Raw genomic sequence first — 12,892 nt, forward strand, 5'->3', positions numbered from 1 at the left:
CAGAGAGAACGAGAGAGAGAGAGCGCATCAGCGTTGTCTGTTTTGCTCCACGGTCCTTTCCCCTCGGTCCTTTCCCCTCGCCTAGGGGATAAGGACCGTGGAGCAAAAACAGACAATGTTGATGATTTCTTCTGGTCAGCATGGGAGAACATTCCAAGCATACCTGCTGTTACCTTGATGGGAAAAATCACAGGGGGTGGTGGGATATAATTGAACACATGTACACCTCAACTTAGCGCATCACCATCATTCACGAATCAATTCAAACGCAACTTGTGACGACGTTACAGTACTATTTATGTAATTGCCTCACGGGATAGAAAATGTTATTGTTTTCACCCCCCAGTTATGCCAGAAGGTATGATAAGCAATGTACATGTGTACTCGGTGATTTCTAATTCCTGAGGAAATAAAATCTACAGGCACACTGGGGTTCGAAAATTAGCAGTCTCCCCGGTGGCCAAATGTGAGTGAAAAGGGCGGCGGGAGAGTCAAATCCCATGTTTACTAGTAAAAAAAACAGAGGTAAAATCCCCCCAATAAAATTCACTTTTAAGTTCGTAAAATGGTTTGGCAAGTCCTGATATTCTTGATTTAGTGTGGCCCTGATCGCAAAATCTAACTGGGTCTTTTTTCAAAATGGGAAATTGTTTGAACCAAGAAAATGATTAACTTCAATGCTGTTTTGATTGCATATCATATAAATTCTGCAATAAACTAAACAAATTCTGTACAAAAATGTAAACAATTTTAAATGTGACGTCATCGATCATTTTTGGATTTTGACAAAAATTAAAGATCAAACACATTGGTATTTAATCATGAACCCCCCCCCCCCCCCACCACGGCCCCCTTTTATTAGAACATACATGTAAGAACTCTTAAAAAATGAATGGATCATAACACTGTATTTGACCTTCGAGCCCCTCTTTAAGATGAGACTGTGGCTTTAACATCAACAAGCAATGTTGTGTGCAGGACAAAAGCCATACAGGGGCTCATTTGATACTGGTCTGTGTTGATAGCAATTTTATGATGAACCGATTTATGTAGGAGTTTTAGCCTGGAGAATTGTGACTGGGATCGTGCTCATTTCTGCTTAGCAGAAAATTGTTAAGCAATATTGTTTGCTTTTAAAAGCAGCTCTATGAACTTGGGCCCAGGACGGCAGAAATTAAATAATTTACAAAAATTACTACGGATGAAGTTCCAATGTGTGTATGTCAGGCTTATATGCTTTTTTGGGGCAAGGCATTTTTTGGTTTGTAAAGGGCACTCTATGAGGAGATTATAAACTTCTACAGAAGGACTTAAGGGCACCAAAACAATGACCAGGGGGCATGGAGGCAATCACCTCTATTGGCTACGTGAAGTACAAATAATATCAGGCCGCCCTGCATACATGTACATGTATGTATTAACATTAAGTGGGATAAACCGTACCAAACGGAATATAATTGTTCACATTTAACTGATCATACTAGAAAACACCCATTCCATGTCACAATATCGCTGAGTACAAAATGTATGTTAATCTGGCAGACTTTTTCATCTGACCCCATTAGCTTCATCGCCACACAGGAGAACGAATTCATTAAACATCCCCATATTTAGAACATCCATGGGCTCCTTACTCCTTTATCCTAGCGAGGCCATGGATGTCTAGATGTGTATTATAGTGTTTGAATAGGCAGGCCCTTTAGGCAGCAGCTGTGGCAATGGCAAGGTTCAGCCTTTAAAATGTAGCACACCGAAGACAAATTGATTCCCTTCTTACTGCATCAGGGAGAATTTCGCAAACAGCACTCGACCTCATAAATATGTCTTGTTAATGTGTTATCTTAGCCTCGTTCCGATGCCCATTTTTCACTACATTTTCCTTGCATGTGAACGTGATACATGGAAAACAAACCATGTAACTGGCAAAGTGGTCTTGTTTCATGAATTTACAGTATGCAAAATGTGTTGTTTTTCATGTGTACGGGCCATCACTTGATTGTTCATGAGGCCATTTAAAGGCACCCAGTTTCAGGCAATCGCCTCAAAGAAAAGGCATCAACATTTGAATGTTCACATTAAAGACTCTGGACACCTTTGGTAATTGTCAAAGACCAGTCTTCTCACTTGGTGTATCTCAACAATATGCATAAAATAACAAACCTGTGAAAATTTGAGCTCAATCGGTCATCAAAGTTGCGAGATAACAATGCAAGAAAAAAACACCCTTGTCACACGAAGTTGTGTGCTTTTAGATGCTTGATTTCGAGACCTCAAACTCTAAATCTGAGGTCTCGAAATCAAATTTGTGAAAATTTACTTATTTCTTGAAAACTACAATATTTCAGAGGGAGCTGTTTCTCACAATGTTTTATACTACATGTATCAACAGCTCCCCATTACTCGTTACCAAGTAAGGTTTTATGCTAATGACTATTTTGAGTAATTACCAATAGTGTCCACTGCCTTTGACATTTCTTAAGGATCGTAAGACACTAGGCCTATTTGTATATTACTCGTCATGTGCTGCCAGAAGTGATCCTGTATGTATATGAAGCATGCACTGCAGTTCATTTCCTCCAAGTACGACGCAAAAAATTGTGTCAACAAGACACAACAAGATGTCTGTTTGTCTTAACAAATCAAAAAGAAAGAGCAGTTTTGTTTGCAATGCACTCAAGTCGCTGACTTTCATAACTGCAGAGATATTCAAGTATTCATAAATAACACTTTGCTCACACTAAAGTTGTCATAGAAACAACTATGTCAGAAGGCCCTAATGGCTGAGCCCATAATTAACGTAATTGAACGTCATGTAGGTTAAATCGAGTGACTTACATTAAACTGAATTTACACTTGGTTCATCAAAGAACCCAAGAGTAGTGGATACAAATGCAATACAAAGGTTATACAGCAGACTATCACCCCAAAAAAAACATTTAAACCAAACTTGTTTATAATTAGGGAATAACGGTGTTCGGACCCGGTCTTCACTGCGTGGTAATGACCAGGTTGGTGGCTGGCGCTGTTAACGGACCGAGCTACGTGGTAATGACCAGGTTGGTGGCTGGCGCTGTTAACGGACCGAGCTACGTGGTAATGACCAGGTTGGTGGCTGGCGCTGTTAACGGACCGAGCCGGAGGTCCGTTAACAGCGTCAGCCACCAACCTGGTCATTACCACGCAGTGAAGACCGAGTCCGGACACTGTTATGCCCATTAATAAATACCTTTTTTCGCGAATTAAACGGCTAAAATTTTCAAAAATTTGTGACTTTCCTCTCGGCAATACTCCCAAACATGTTCAGGGGCCATATTTGAGCTTTTGATGGTTCCCATCTCTTTCGTGCATAAATCACATTACTGATCTTTTAAATAATGGACTGTTCAGCGCCTTCATTGGGGTCAAAATTTATAAATTTTCAGCGCAAGTGCGTGAAGTTGCAATGAAACTAACATGGATATAAATAACATGCGATACAGTGCAACACGCAAGGTTTACACAATGCTGATTTAGGGGCCACTTATTCGCTATTTTCCAAAGCCGGTCTTTATACCGACCGTTAACACTCCCCCATGTGACCGGGTTTTGACCAATCATTATATATTTATATATTTATTATTAATTCACGATATTACACAGTGAGATTCCATTGAAAAAAACATGTGATTGCTGGACTTATCCAGTCTTAAAGACACTGGAAACTATTGGTAATAGACCAGTCTCCTCACTTCGTGTCACATGAATGAAACAACAAATCTGTGAAAACTTGAGCTCAATTGGTTGTCGAAGTTGATGGATGGAAGAAAAAACAGCCTTGTCACACGAAGGTGTGCTTTCATTCAGATGCTTGATTTCGAGACCTCAAAATCTAATTCTGAGGCCTCAAAATCAAATTCGTGGAAAATTACTTCTTTCTCACAAACTACGTTACTTCAGAGGGAGGCGTTTCTCACAATGTTTTATATTATCAACAGCTCTCCATTACTCGTTACCAAGTAAGTTTTTATGCTAAAAATTATTTTGAGAAATTACCAATGACAATAGTGTCCACTGCCTTAAATATTACTATCCCGACACTAAAACTGTTGGCATCAAGCAGGGGTTCCAGTGTAAAATGTTAGCCCTGGCGCACACCAAAATATTGCAGCATTCCCTTTAGAAGGGTCAGCTTCAACTAATCGTCTACTACATGTAGGTGTACAGCTACAGAAGATGCAACACAGCATTAATTATGCAAAGCAGCTTAGAATAGCAACAAGGTTAAACATGGTGTATTGCATAGACAGGATAGAGAGCCATGACGGTCTAGACGGAATACTGCAACGGGAAATTACACATAGGTATTCAGCGTAAGGAAGAAGAAAAACCACACACACACACACGTGTGTAAGGTTTTACTCCCGCTGATGTGGTCCCCTGTTGTGCAAGAGGATGTCCTTGGGAGGCCAGGGGAAGATGCAATGGTTCTAGTACGAGTACGAGGAGATGGATGGTTGGGAACGGTCATTACAACTGAAGTGATTACCAAAGGACAATTCTCAATTCATTTCATTAATATTAATAATTCCATTGCAAAGTGGACACCACTGGGAAACCAACCTGTATGGCATGTTAGTTAAATGGCATGTGGTAAGGTTTGGTTAAGGTCATCAGCGTAAACAACAAAATTAATTGCATTGCATTTTTTAAATTGAGCCGTTTGCAGGGGGGTTGTTATAGTGGATTTGCAAACTGCCTCTCCACTACTACAAGTATGCCCAGGTTTTTAAAATGACCAAGGTAATCTGGATGGTTAACAAATTTGAGTTGCTTGCGTGCACAAATTGTGATTACACAACCGACACGTACTATGTACTACGTATACATAAAAACTTCACAGTGCCAACAAAGACAATTGCCTCCATGGTCATTACCTTGTTGCCCTTGACATGCTCCAGTAGAAATATACACTTTTCTCGTAGGGTGCCCTTTACCTAGGAGACAATGCCCTGGTGCCCTTGCCCTTTCAAAAACAAGGCATACAGGCCAGTCATGTGTTGTTACAAATTTCCTTTTGCCCGTACACATTGTAACTGAGAATCCAATCATCAGTGCATTAGGATAATACCCGCATTGAATCTTTTAAAAACAAGCAATGGCGTACGCTGGTGAGAATGTGCAACGAGTAACTTCAAAAGCAGCTGCTTGGATTGTTTTCCAGAATAACAAATCTGCTTTTAAGAGGTGAAAAAGAACTGAACAATTGTGTTGGCAAGGGGTCGGGGATATAAAAGTCGAGTGTTAGATTATTGTACAAACGTACCATGTACGATGAAAGTATCACAATAAATTTAGAGGTGTTACTGTATTTTTTGAAGGCTCAAGGATTTAAAAGGACAACACCCTTTCAAATCAACCTTAATCCTGTCCTACATGTAGTAATGAGCAGCTAAATGAGACAAAATGAGGCCTGGAATTGCCAATGCCTGCAATTGGCCCTTACGCCTCTTCAAAAGATTCACATAGACTTTACGATTTTCCAATGAAGGTGCCCTTTTCAAAAAGAAAATGGTCTAAGGCATTAAAAATAAAACTTTGTATTGCCCTTTTGGCTAAAAAATCGGGAGGGTCGGTCGGTCGGGGTTTTTGTTTTGTTGTTGTTTTTTTTCCAATAGGGCCTACGCCAGAGGAAGAACCATTTGGAAGAAAAAAAAGGAGAAACAAACGCGACCGTGGATTTCTGACTTTTTCGGTCAGTCGGAAAAGGGCAATAAAAACTGTTTTTTTTAAATGCCTAACCCTTACACTGGATGAAATTTCAGCCCTGCTATAACTAAAATGTCTTAAGCAGCCAGGGTTGTTCAAAGGGCATGAAGGCAATGACCAAGGACACAGAGGCAATGACCAAGGGCACAGAGGCAATGACCAAGGGCACGGAGGCAATTACATGTACCTCTGCAGCCACCATGTCAGGCCTGCATGCATATATCAGTACCCTTAAATCTCCCTTACATTGTAGGCCTGTATGCTTCGTTTTTGAAAGGGCAAGGGCACCAAGGCATTTTCTTCTTGATAAATAAAGTTCACCCTATCAGGAAACTGTGAATTTCTACCATGTGCAGCATTTCAAAGGCACTAGGGCAATGACCAGGAGGCATGGACGCAATCGCCTTTGTCGCCTCCATGAAGTATCAAGCCTGCCCTTAAAACATAAAGAATTTCTAGAATCACACCCACCTGTCAACGTAGTCCCCCAGAAAGAGGTAATTGCTATCAGGCGGGAACCCAAGTGCGTCAAAATGTCGGATCAGATCCATAAATTGGCCGTGGATGTCGCCCACGATGTTGACTGGTGCCTCTAGCTCGAGGAGCATGGGCTCTTCCAGGAACTTCTCCCGAGAAAGTTGGCATAGCTGTCTAATCTGGTTCTCTGGCAGCTGGACCTGACAGAGTAGAGGAGGGAGAACAAATATTTATAACCTAAATCAAAATTTTCTTACCAGAATGAGGTTACAAGTCAAACTACCATGTTGTGTGTACAATTTGTGACTGGTATCCTGCTCATTTCTGCTTAGCAGAAATTTGCTAAGCATATTTTCTGCTTAATTAGCTCTATGAAATTGGGCCCTGTTTTAAGGATAAATCATTACCATGGCAACCCAATATACATTTAAACAAGCCGTCTCAGATTGAACTTGTTCCGGTCATCATCTTCACTAAATTACAAGCCTGGAATTTGTACTTTGGTGGTTTGAAGGGGGCGAGGCCATTTTCGTTTTTCAACTGACACTTTCACTGGAATATCTGATGTCATGTTGGTTTTAAGGCCAATGTTCAGTCTGTTCGTGGTTGGGAATATAAAATACATAGCATATGTATATTTTTCCCTTTAATCTTTTTTTGGGCGGGGGAGGAGGTTGCTATTAAGGTTAAGACCAGAAGCATCAGGGGACTTGGCTTTTATGTAGTTCAAGATCTGATTTTAGGCTCGCTAAATATGAATCCCAGATGAAGTTCAACTTCTTTATGTCAGTTTTGTAGAGAAGACCAAAAATAAATGTCTGTTTTGGTTTACAATTTAATGTTATTTCTCTTCACTGCATAAAAAGCCAAACGATCTAAAAAGGTAAAGAAAGAAAGAATTGAGAAGGAAAAAAGACAATGTGATTATGAAATTAATTAAATCAAGATTGTGGAGCTGACGTGGCTGTAGTAATGAAATAAATGCAGTACCTTCAGAATTAAAGGGGGTCAAAATGAAATTAACAAAGTGTCGCATACTTTCATTATGTTAATGAAAGATAAATCTAAGCTAAAGTATAGATTCCAAAATTACAACATTTCAAAAAAAAAAACACCAGCAAAAAGGTCCTTTTGGCTCACATTTAAACAGTAAAAACCCGAATGCAGTTTTTGTATCAACTGTACAATGTACCCCTTGAAGACCAACCAATCGTTCATTTCATGTCAACCAGTACGATGAGACTTGTATGGTTTGCAGTTCATGTTCATTACATTTGTGTGCAGACCAAAACTTCAACATGGAGGCTACAAAGGCAATACACCGATCCAGTAGGCTCCGCCCACGATGCACGTGTGAGAAACAACATGTGGGGGCTCTCCAATGCCTTTCTGCACAACTCTGCCGCGCGCGCCAAGATACGTGCACGCATGTCGCCCCTTGTTGAACCTTCGTTGCGTTGTGATTGGTCAATACGCATCGGGGCGGAGCTTAGTGGATCGGTCTATTGCCTTCCTGCCACAGGTTATTGCCTTGGTGCCCCTTGAATTTAAACCTTCCAACAGAAATCTAAATTTTCCTCATAGAGGTGCCCGTTTACTCCAGTAGAAATGCCTAAAGAGTGCACTTAAAAAAACAAAGTATCCGGTGTATGGATAAGTCTCAACTAATGCAATGAAAATGTCTCCCACATTTGAAATTTACACTAGTGCATGCGTACAAACCTAAGCAATGCCTTTATGTATTTCCAGCCACGTTATTATTACACTTGCACAACACTGTTTATTCACCTGTCATGGTGGATATTAATTAACCCACTTGAACCTAGGCTATCATGTTCACTTGAACACTGCTGTAGTGCCAATCTGAGGTACATGGAAACATCGTTTGCTACATTCAAGAGAACGGATAAATTATCCCATTAGAAGAGGTTGATGTCATTCTGCGTGGATGTTCAAGTGAGGCAGCCGGGGAAACATTTTGGGAAATTTTGCCCTTGATGATGATGCTAGCATGAAAATTGTAACGGCAAACGATACTATGTATTTGGCTGTAAAGCCACCAGAGAAACAAGACTTTTTCAAAATTGGCTGCCATTGCTCTTACACGTACACTCCACAGGAAAAACCTGCGATGGCCCTTTATTTAGCCAAATTACATACAGAGTTATCTTCAGGATTACTGTGGGGCATTCTGGACGCAAATTTTTGAAATTTGGCCAAAGCATGCTGAATTGAAACAGAAGGGTGTTTTGGAATGTTATTTGCTTTGTGTTTCTTTGGTTTTAAAAGCCCTTCTACAAACTCAGGCATTTTATATGTAGTTTTATTTCATTTCATCATTTTTGTGAATTTGATATGAAGTCCCCTTCAAAAGTAAACAATAAATAAATAAATAATGTACAGGCCCCAATTCCTGTGTATGGGCGAGCAATTAGTGTGCGTCAATAACCCAATACACTAGTTCGTACAATGGCAAAAACCCTTATAGTATTTCCTATGAAATACTCTGTGTGCGGAATTCCATAATTGTATCATTATGCACAAATCTCATCACCTATGTACTGCTGCAATAACATTCATGTGATGCATAACTTACATTATGAGAAAATTAAAGAGCCAATGTATAAACGATTGCACTTTGTTTTACAAAACAATTGTGAACATTTTTACCTACACGTACACTGTGGACTAAAACGTGTAATTTACTAATGTACAACTTTATCTTCTTGACACTGACAGACCTGTGCGGTTATTATTTGTACATATTATTGTAGATGAGGAAGTTAAGTGTCACTTTGTTAATCCACAGAGTAATTAACTACAGAAGTGCACAGAGTTGTCCCTCATAGTTCTACCCTTCTTTATTCTGGAATAACACAGCGATAGACCTGGGGCTAATTCCAGGGCTCTGCTTACCGCCGAATTCTGCCCTACATGTAATGATCACAATTCCCCGCTTACGCGCAAGCGCCAAAATTTCTGCGCTAGCCTTGTAAGCGTAGAATGCCTAGTAACGCTGAGCTTGCACGCACAGAAGCCAAAATTTGCCGCTAACCCGTACAAAAACACATGTACGCTTGCCGTAAGCACAAAATTCCCTGCTTCCATAAGCTCCGTTTCTGTGCTTACGGTAAACAGAGCCATGAAATTGGGCCCTGCAGTTTTGTTTTTCTTTTTTTGAGCAGACATCTTGGTTGCTGGCTCTGGATGATCTCTCAGGAATGTCTTAGGAATAACATTAACCTGATGGCCAGGGGGTAATATTTTAAAGTAAAACAAAATTAAAGATTATTATAGCTAGATAAGAAGGCACCTGTAAATGCCTAGTTATTGTTATTTTATTAGATTAGATCATTGAGGTCTGAAAGGGAGAAAGCAGTGGACGCAATTTGCTGGGTGAACTCCCTTGCCCCCCCCCCCCCCCCCACTCCTTCCACTTTCCCCTCCATAATCAAACCTCGGCCACTCTAGTGCTGTGGGTTATTATGGTAAAAAAAATGGCTGTCACTTTATAAACGGATGCAAGAATAATCCAATATAAATTACCATTGTGGCCCTCAATGTTTCTTCCAAGGCAATAAAACCTCAAGCACAGACTAGGCATTCTTCGTTCATTTTTTTTTTTTTTTTTTTAGAACCTTCCAACATAACTCTTGCTTTACTAAAAGTATAAAAGGATCACTGCTAATCACTTTAGCCAAGATTACATGAAGCATGTACATACACGTACCATGTACATGTATGTAGCCTATATATGCTAAGGACATACAAGGACCAGGCTTTTGCTTTGTTTTTGAAGGGGCGAGAGCACCAAGACATTCCTCCACAGTAAAGGTCACCTCTAAAACAAATTATCTTCTTTTGGAAAATTTCAAGGGACATAAAGTCAATGACCTTTGAGGTACATGTAATTGCCCCCAGTGCTTCAGTGAATGTACACATGTAAGGCCTGGTGGGCTCTTCATGTACACACTGTGTACATCCAACAGGACTTATAGAGCCATTTATAATACTAACAAGGAATCAATCATAGTTCAACTTCATTGCCAGTTGTTGGGGCGACTTATTTTGATGAAGAGGGGGGGGGGTGGCTGATGAGGGATTTGAAGGTGTAACCACTAAATTAGCTAAATAAATAAGGACTATGTTTTTCTCTGAAGTGGTTCCAGTGAATTAATGTTCCGTTGAAGAAGAAGTACTCAAAGTCATCTGCATTTTGCACTGGGAGACTTGAAAGCATTTTGAGTTGACAGCTACATGTAATTATGGAGATCTCAATTGAGTCTAGACAGCGGAAGGAGGGTCACGTTATCGAAAACTAAATTGAGTCTAGGTTGGTTGGGGTGTTCCATAGTCAGGTTGCTTACATGTGTGTAGTAGTAGACCAATTTGGTTTACAATATCGTGGCCCACTGGTCCAAAGCACCCAATTTGGTACATGTTGATAAATCAGGCATGATACTTGGTCCTTTGAAAAAAAACATTTTATCATTCATCGAGTACAAAACCTGACCTGCATGTTCTGTACACATGGTGTGAGATAATACATTTTGTATAGACTTTTCAAACTTTTTCAATGACACTTTCCCCTGATTTTTTTCAAAGGCCCCAAAAAATCAGAACTCAGATCCTCCGCATTTAAGTAAGAAGGAAGAATATCATGCCCAATGTCTTGATTGTTCATGTTCTTTTGGCACTAGGCTGCAAGAGAAGATAAATCTGAAATTGTATATCCGTCTGATGTCTACTAAGTTTATTTATGTCCACTAGGTTTGTTTCAACTGTTTGTCTGTTTTTGTTTCATTGTTTTGTTTTGTCTTTTGCATTTTAAGTTCCTTTTTCAATATTGTTTATTTAAAAAAAAATTGTTGTGTTTAAGGCATTCCATTTATCTGCTTCTTGTGTACTGCCTCCACTTAGTAGTTTTCTTGTATCAATGGTTTAGTTGTTCTACCTCCATGGTTTGTCTAAAGTGCTTAAATCCATGTGGAAATAAATGTTGATGAATTGAATTTTAAAAAATGGTGGTAACTAGTTTTTCAGACCAGTCAGTGCTGTATCCAGCCCTGTATTCATTAATGTCAAAGTAGGTGATAACAACATTGACGCTTCAAACTAATTATCACTCATTAAGACTAATTAAAACATTTATCAGTGATTGGATGAGTCATTCATTTACATCCATTCAACATGCAGCGCTGTCAATTAGCTCTACAGTCAATATGCAGCTAAGATTCTGTTGCAATATTATTTGCACTACACTAATTGCCGGATGTAATAAATCTGTCAAGATGCAAACATTTGCTATCCTTCCTAATGTACCCACTTTGATATTATTTTAAAACCAAGCACTTGTTATTGATCTATATAACTGAAAACGAATATTTCCTATTGGTGCGAAGGGCCTAACGAAATACATGGCTCGCATTTAAGTTACATAAAAACATAGGTGCATTCCAACCCTCCTGTTTTCAGATCATTCAAAATCATGCAAGGTTTATATGATAAATTATCCCAGCCTCCAAATTATGATTTCCATATGGTCAATATGCTCAACACAGTACAGATGGTTCTTTGCTCAGTCAGGCCACCGTACATTGTGCATGCAGTGGAATGGGTTTCAGATGGTTGGTCAACCATTGTCAACTCATGGAAAAGGTTAGCTAGAGTAGCAGACTTAAACTAAAACTAAACCACTGAGAAAGATGATTTTCTTAATTTAGGCACTTTTTGGGCACTTTTTGTATTCACAAAACACAATGTCCACAGATTTTACATTAAGCTTACACCAAGATAATGATAGAAAGTTTACCTTAATAGTTGTTGAGGTGCTGTAGTTTTTGAGAAATGAGTAAAACATGGTAAAACAATGTAATCAAAATACATTTTTACATGCTAAAATAATTTTTGTCTCACGATCACCGAGACAAGAAATATTTTCATGACATTGTTTTACCCATTTCTCAAAAAACTACAGCATCTCAGCTAGTAATTTTTTCAGGGAAGCTTTCTACATGTGTACTATCATTATCTTAAAACTGTGTAAGTTTAATGTAAGTCTGTGGACATTGTGGGGTTTTTTTCCTACAAAAAGTACATGGACCCTTTAAAATGGAGAGTTTCTGCAATTTACTGCAGAAATGAATGATGGTAAGACGTAACATTTATTATTGGGGAGGAGTAGCACAACGGTCAACAGGAAGACCTCAACATGACCCAAAGAAAACTCTAATGTCAGGAGTGACAGGACCCAATTTCATATCTTACTGCCTGAATTCTGCACTTACATTACACAGCCCACAGAAATAATTAGGGCTATGTACACGTTTTTCAGAGGGTGTATACTGTATACATACATACATGTAAGCCAATTTCTGTGGTAGGATAGCAGAGACATGAAATTGGACCCAGACTTTATTGCAATACCAATAAATGATACTCAGTTTTTGAAAGGCAAGGGGGGGGCAAGGAAATACATTATTGTTAGCAATAATGTTTCATTTAAAAACATTAAATAATGAAAAATGAAGAGGAAAAAGGGCCAAAATTGTGCGATAAAAGGAGAAAATTATACAATTGCAAATCCGTAGTAACTGTGTCAGTCAGTGTCAAATGTCATTCTTAATGCCATTGCATTACTGTAGTGTACAATTTTACGTACCCTGCCACC

The 12,892-nt window shown here is 39.2% G+C and overlaps 1 protein-coding gene across 1 annotated transcript in view; it reads right to left on the reverse strand.

Moving 5' to 3' along the window:
* Positions 1 to 12,892, reverse strand: part of LOC117292145 (serine/threonine-protein phosphatase PP1-gamma catalytic subunit B-like) — a 51,253-nt gene that overhangs the window by 36,688 nt on the left and 1,673 nt on the right. Inside the window, exon 2 of the mRNA XM_033774078.1 lies at positions 6,217 to 6,422. Within this exon, the coding sequence (XP_033629969.1) occupies positions 6,217 to 6,422 (206 nt within the window). The remainder of the gene's footprint in view (positions 1 to 6,216; positions 6,423 to 12,892) is intronic.

Source organism: Asterias rubens, chromosome 7, assembly GCF_902459465.1.
Source record: "Asterias rubens chromosome 7, eAstRub1.3, whole genome shotgun sequence".
Lineage (NCBI taxonomy): Eukaryota > Metazoa > Echinodermata > Asteroidea > Forcipulatida > Asteriidae > Asterias > Asterias rubens.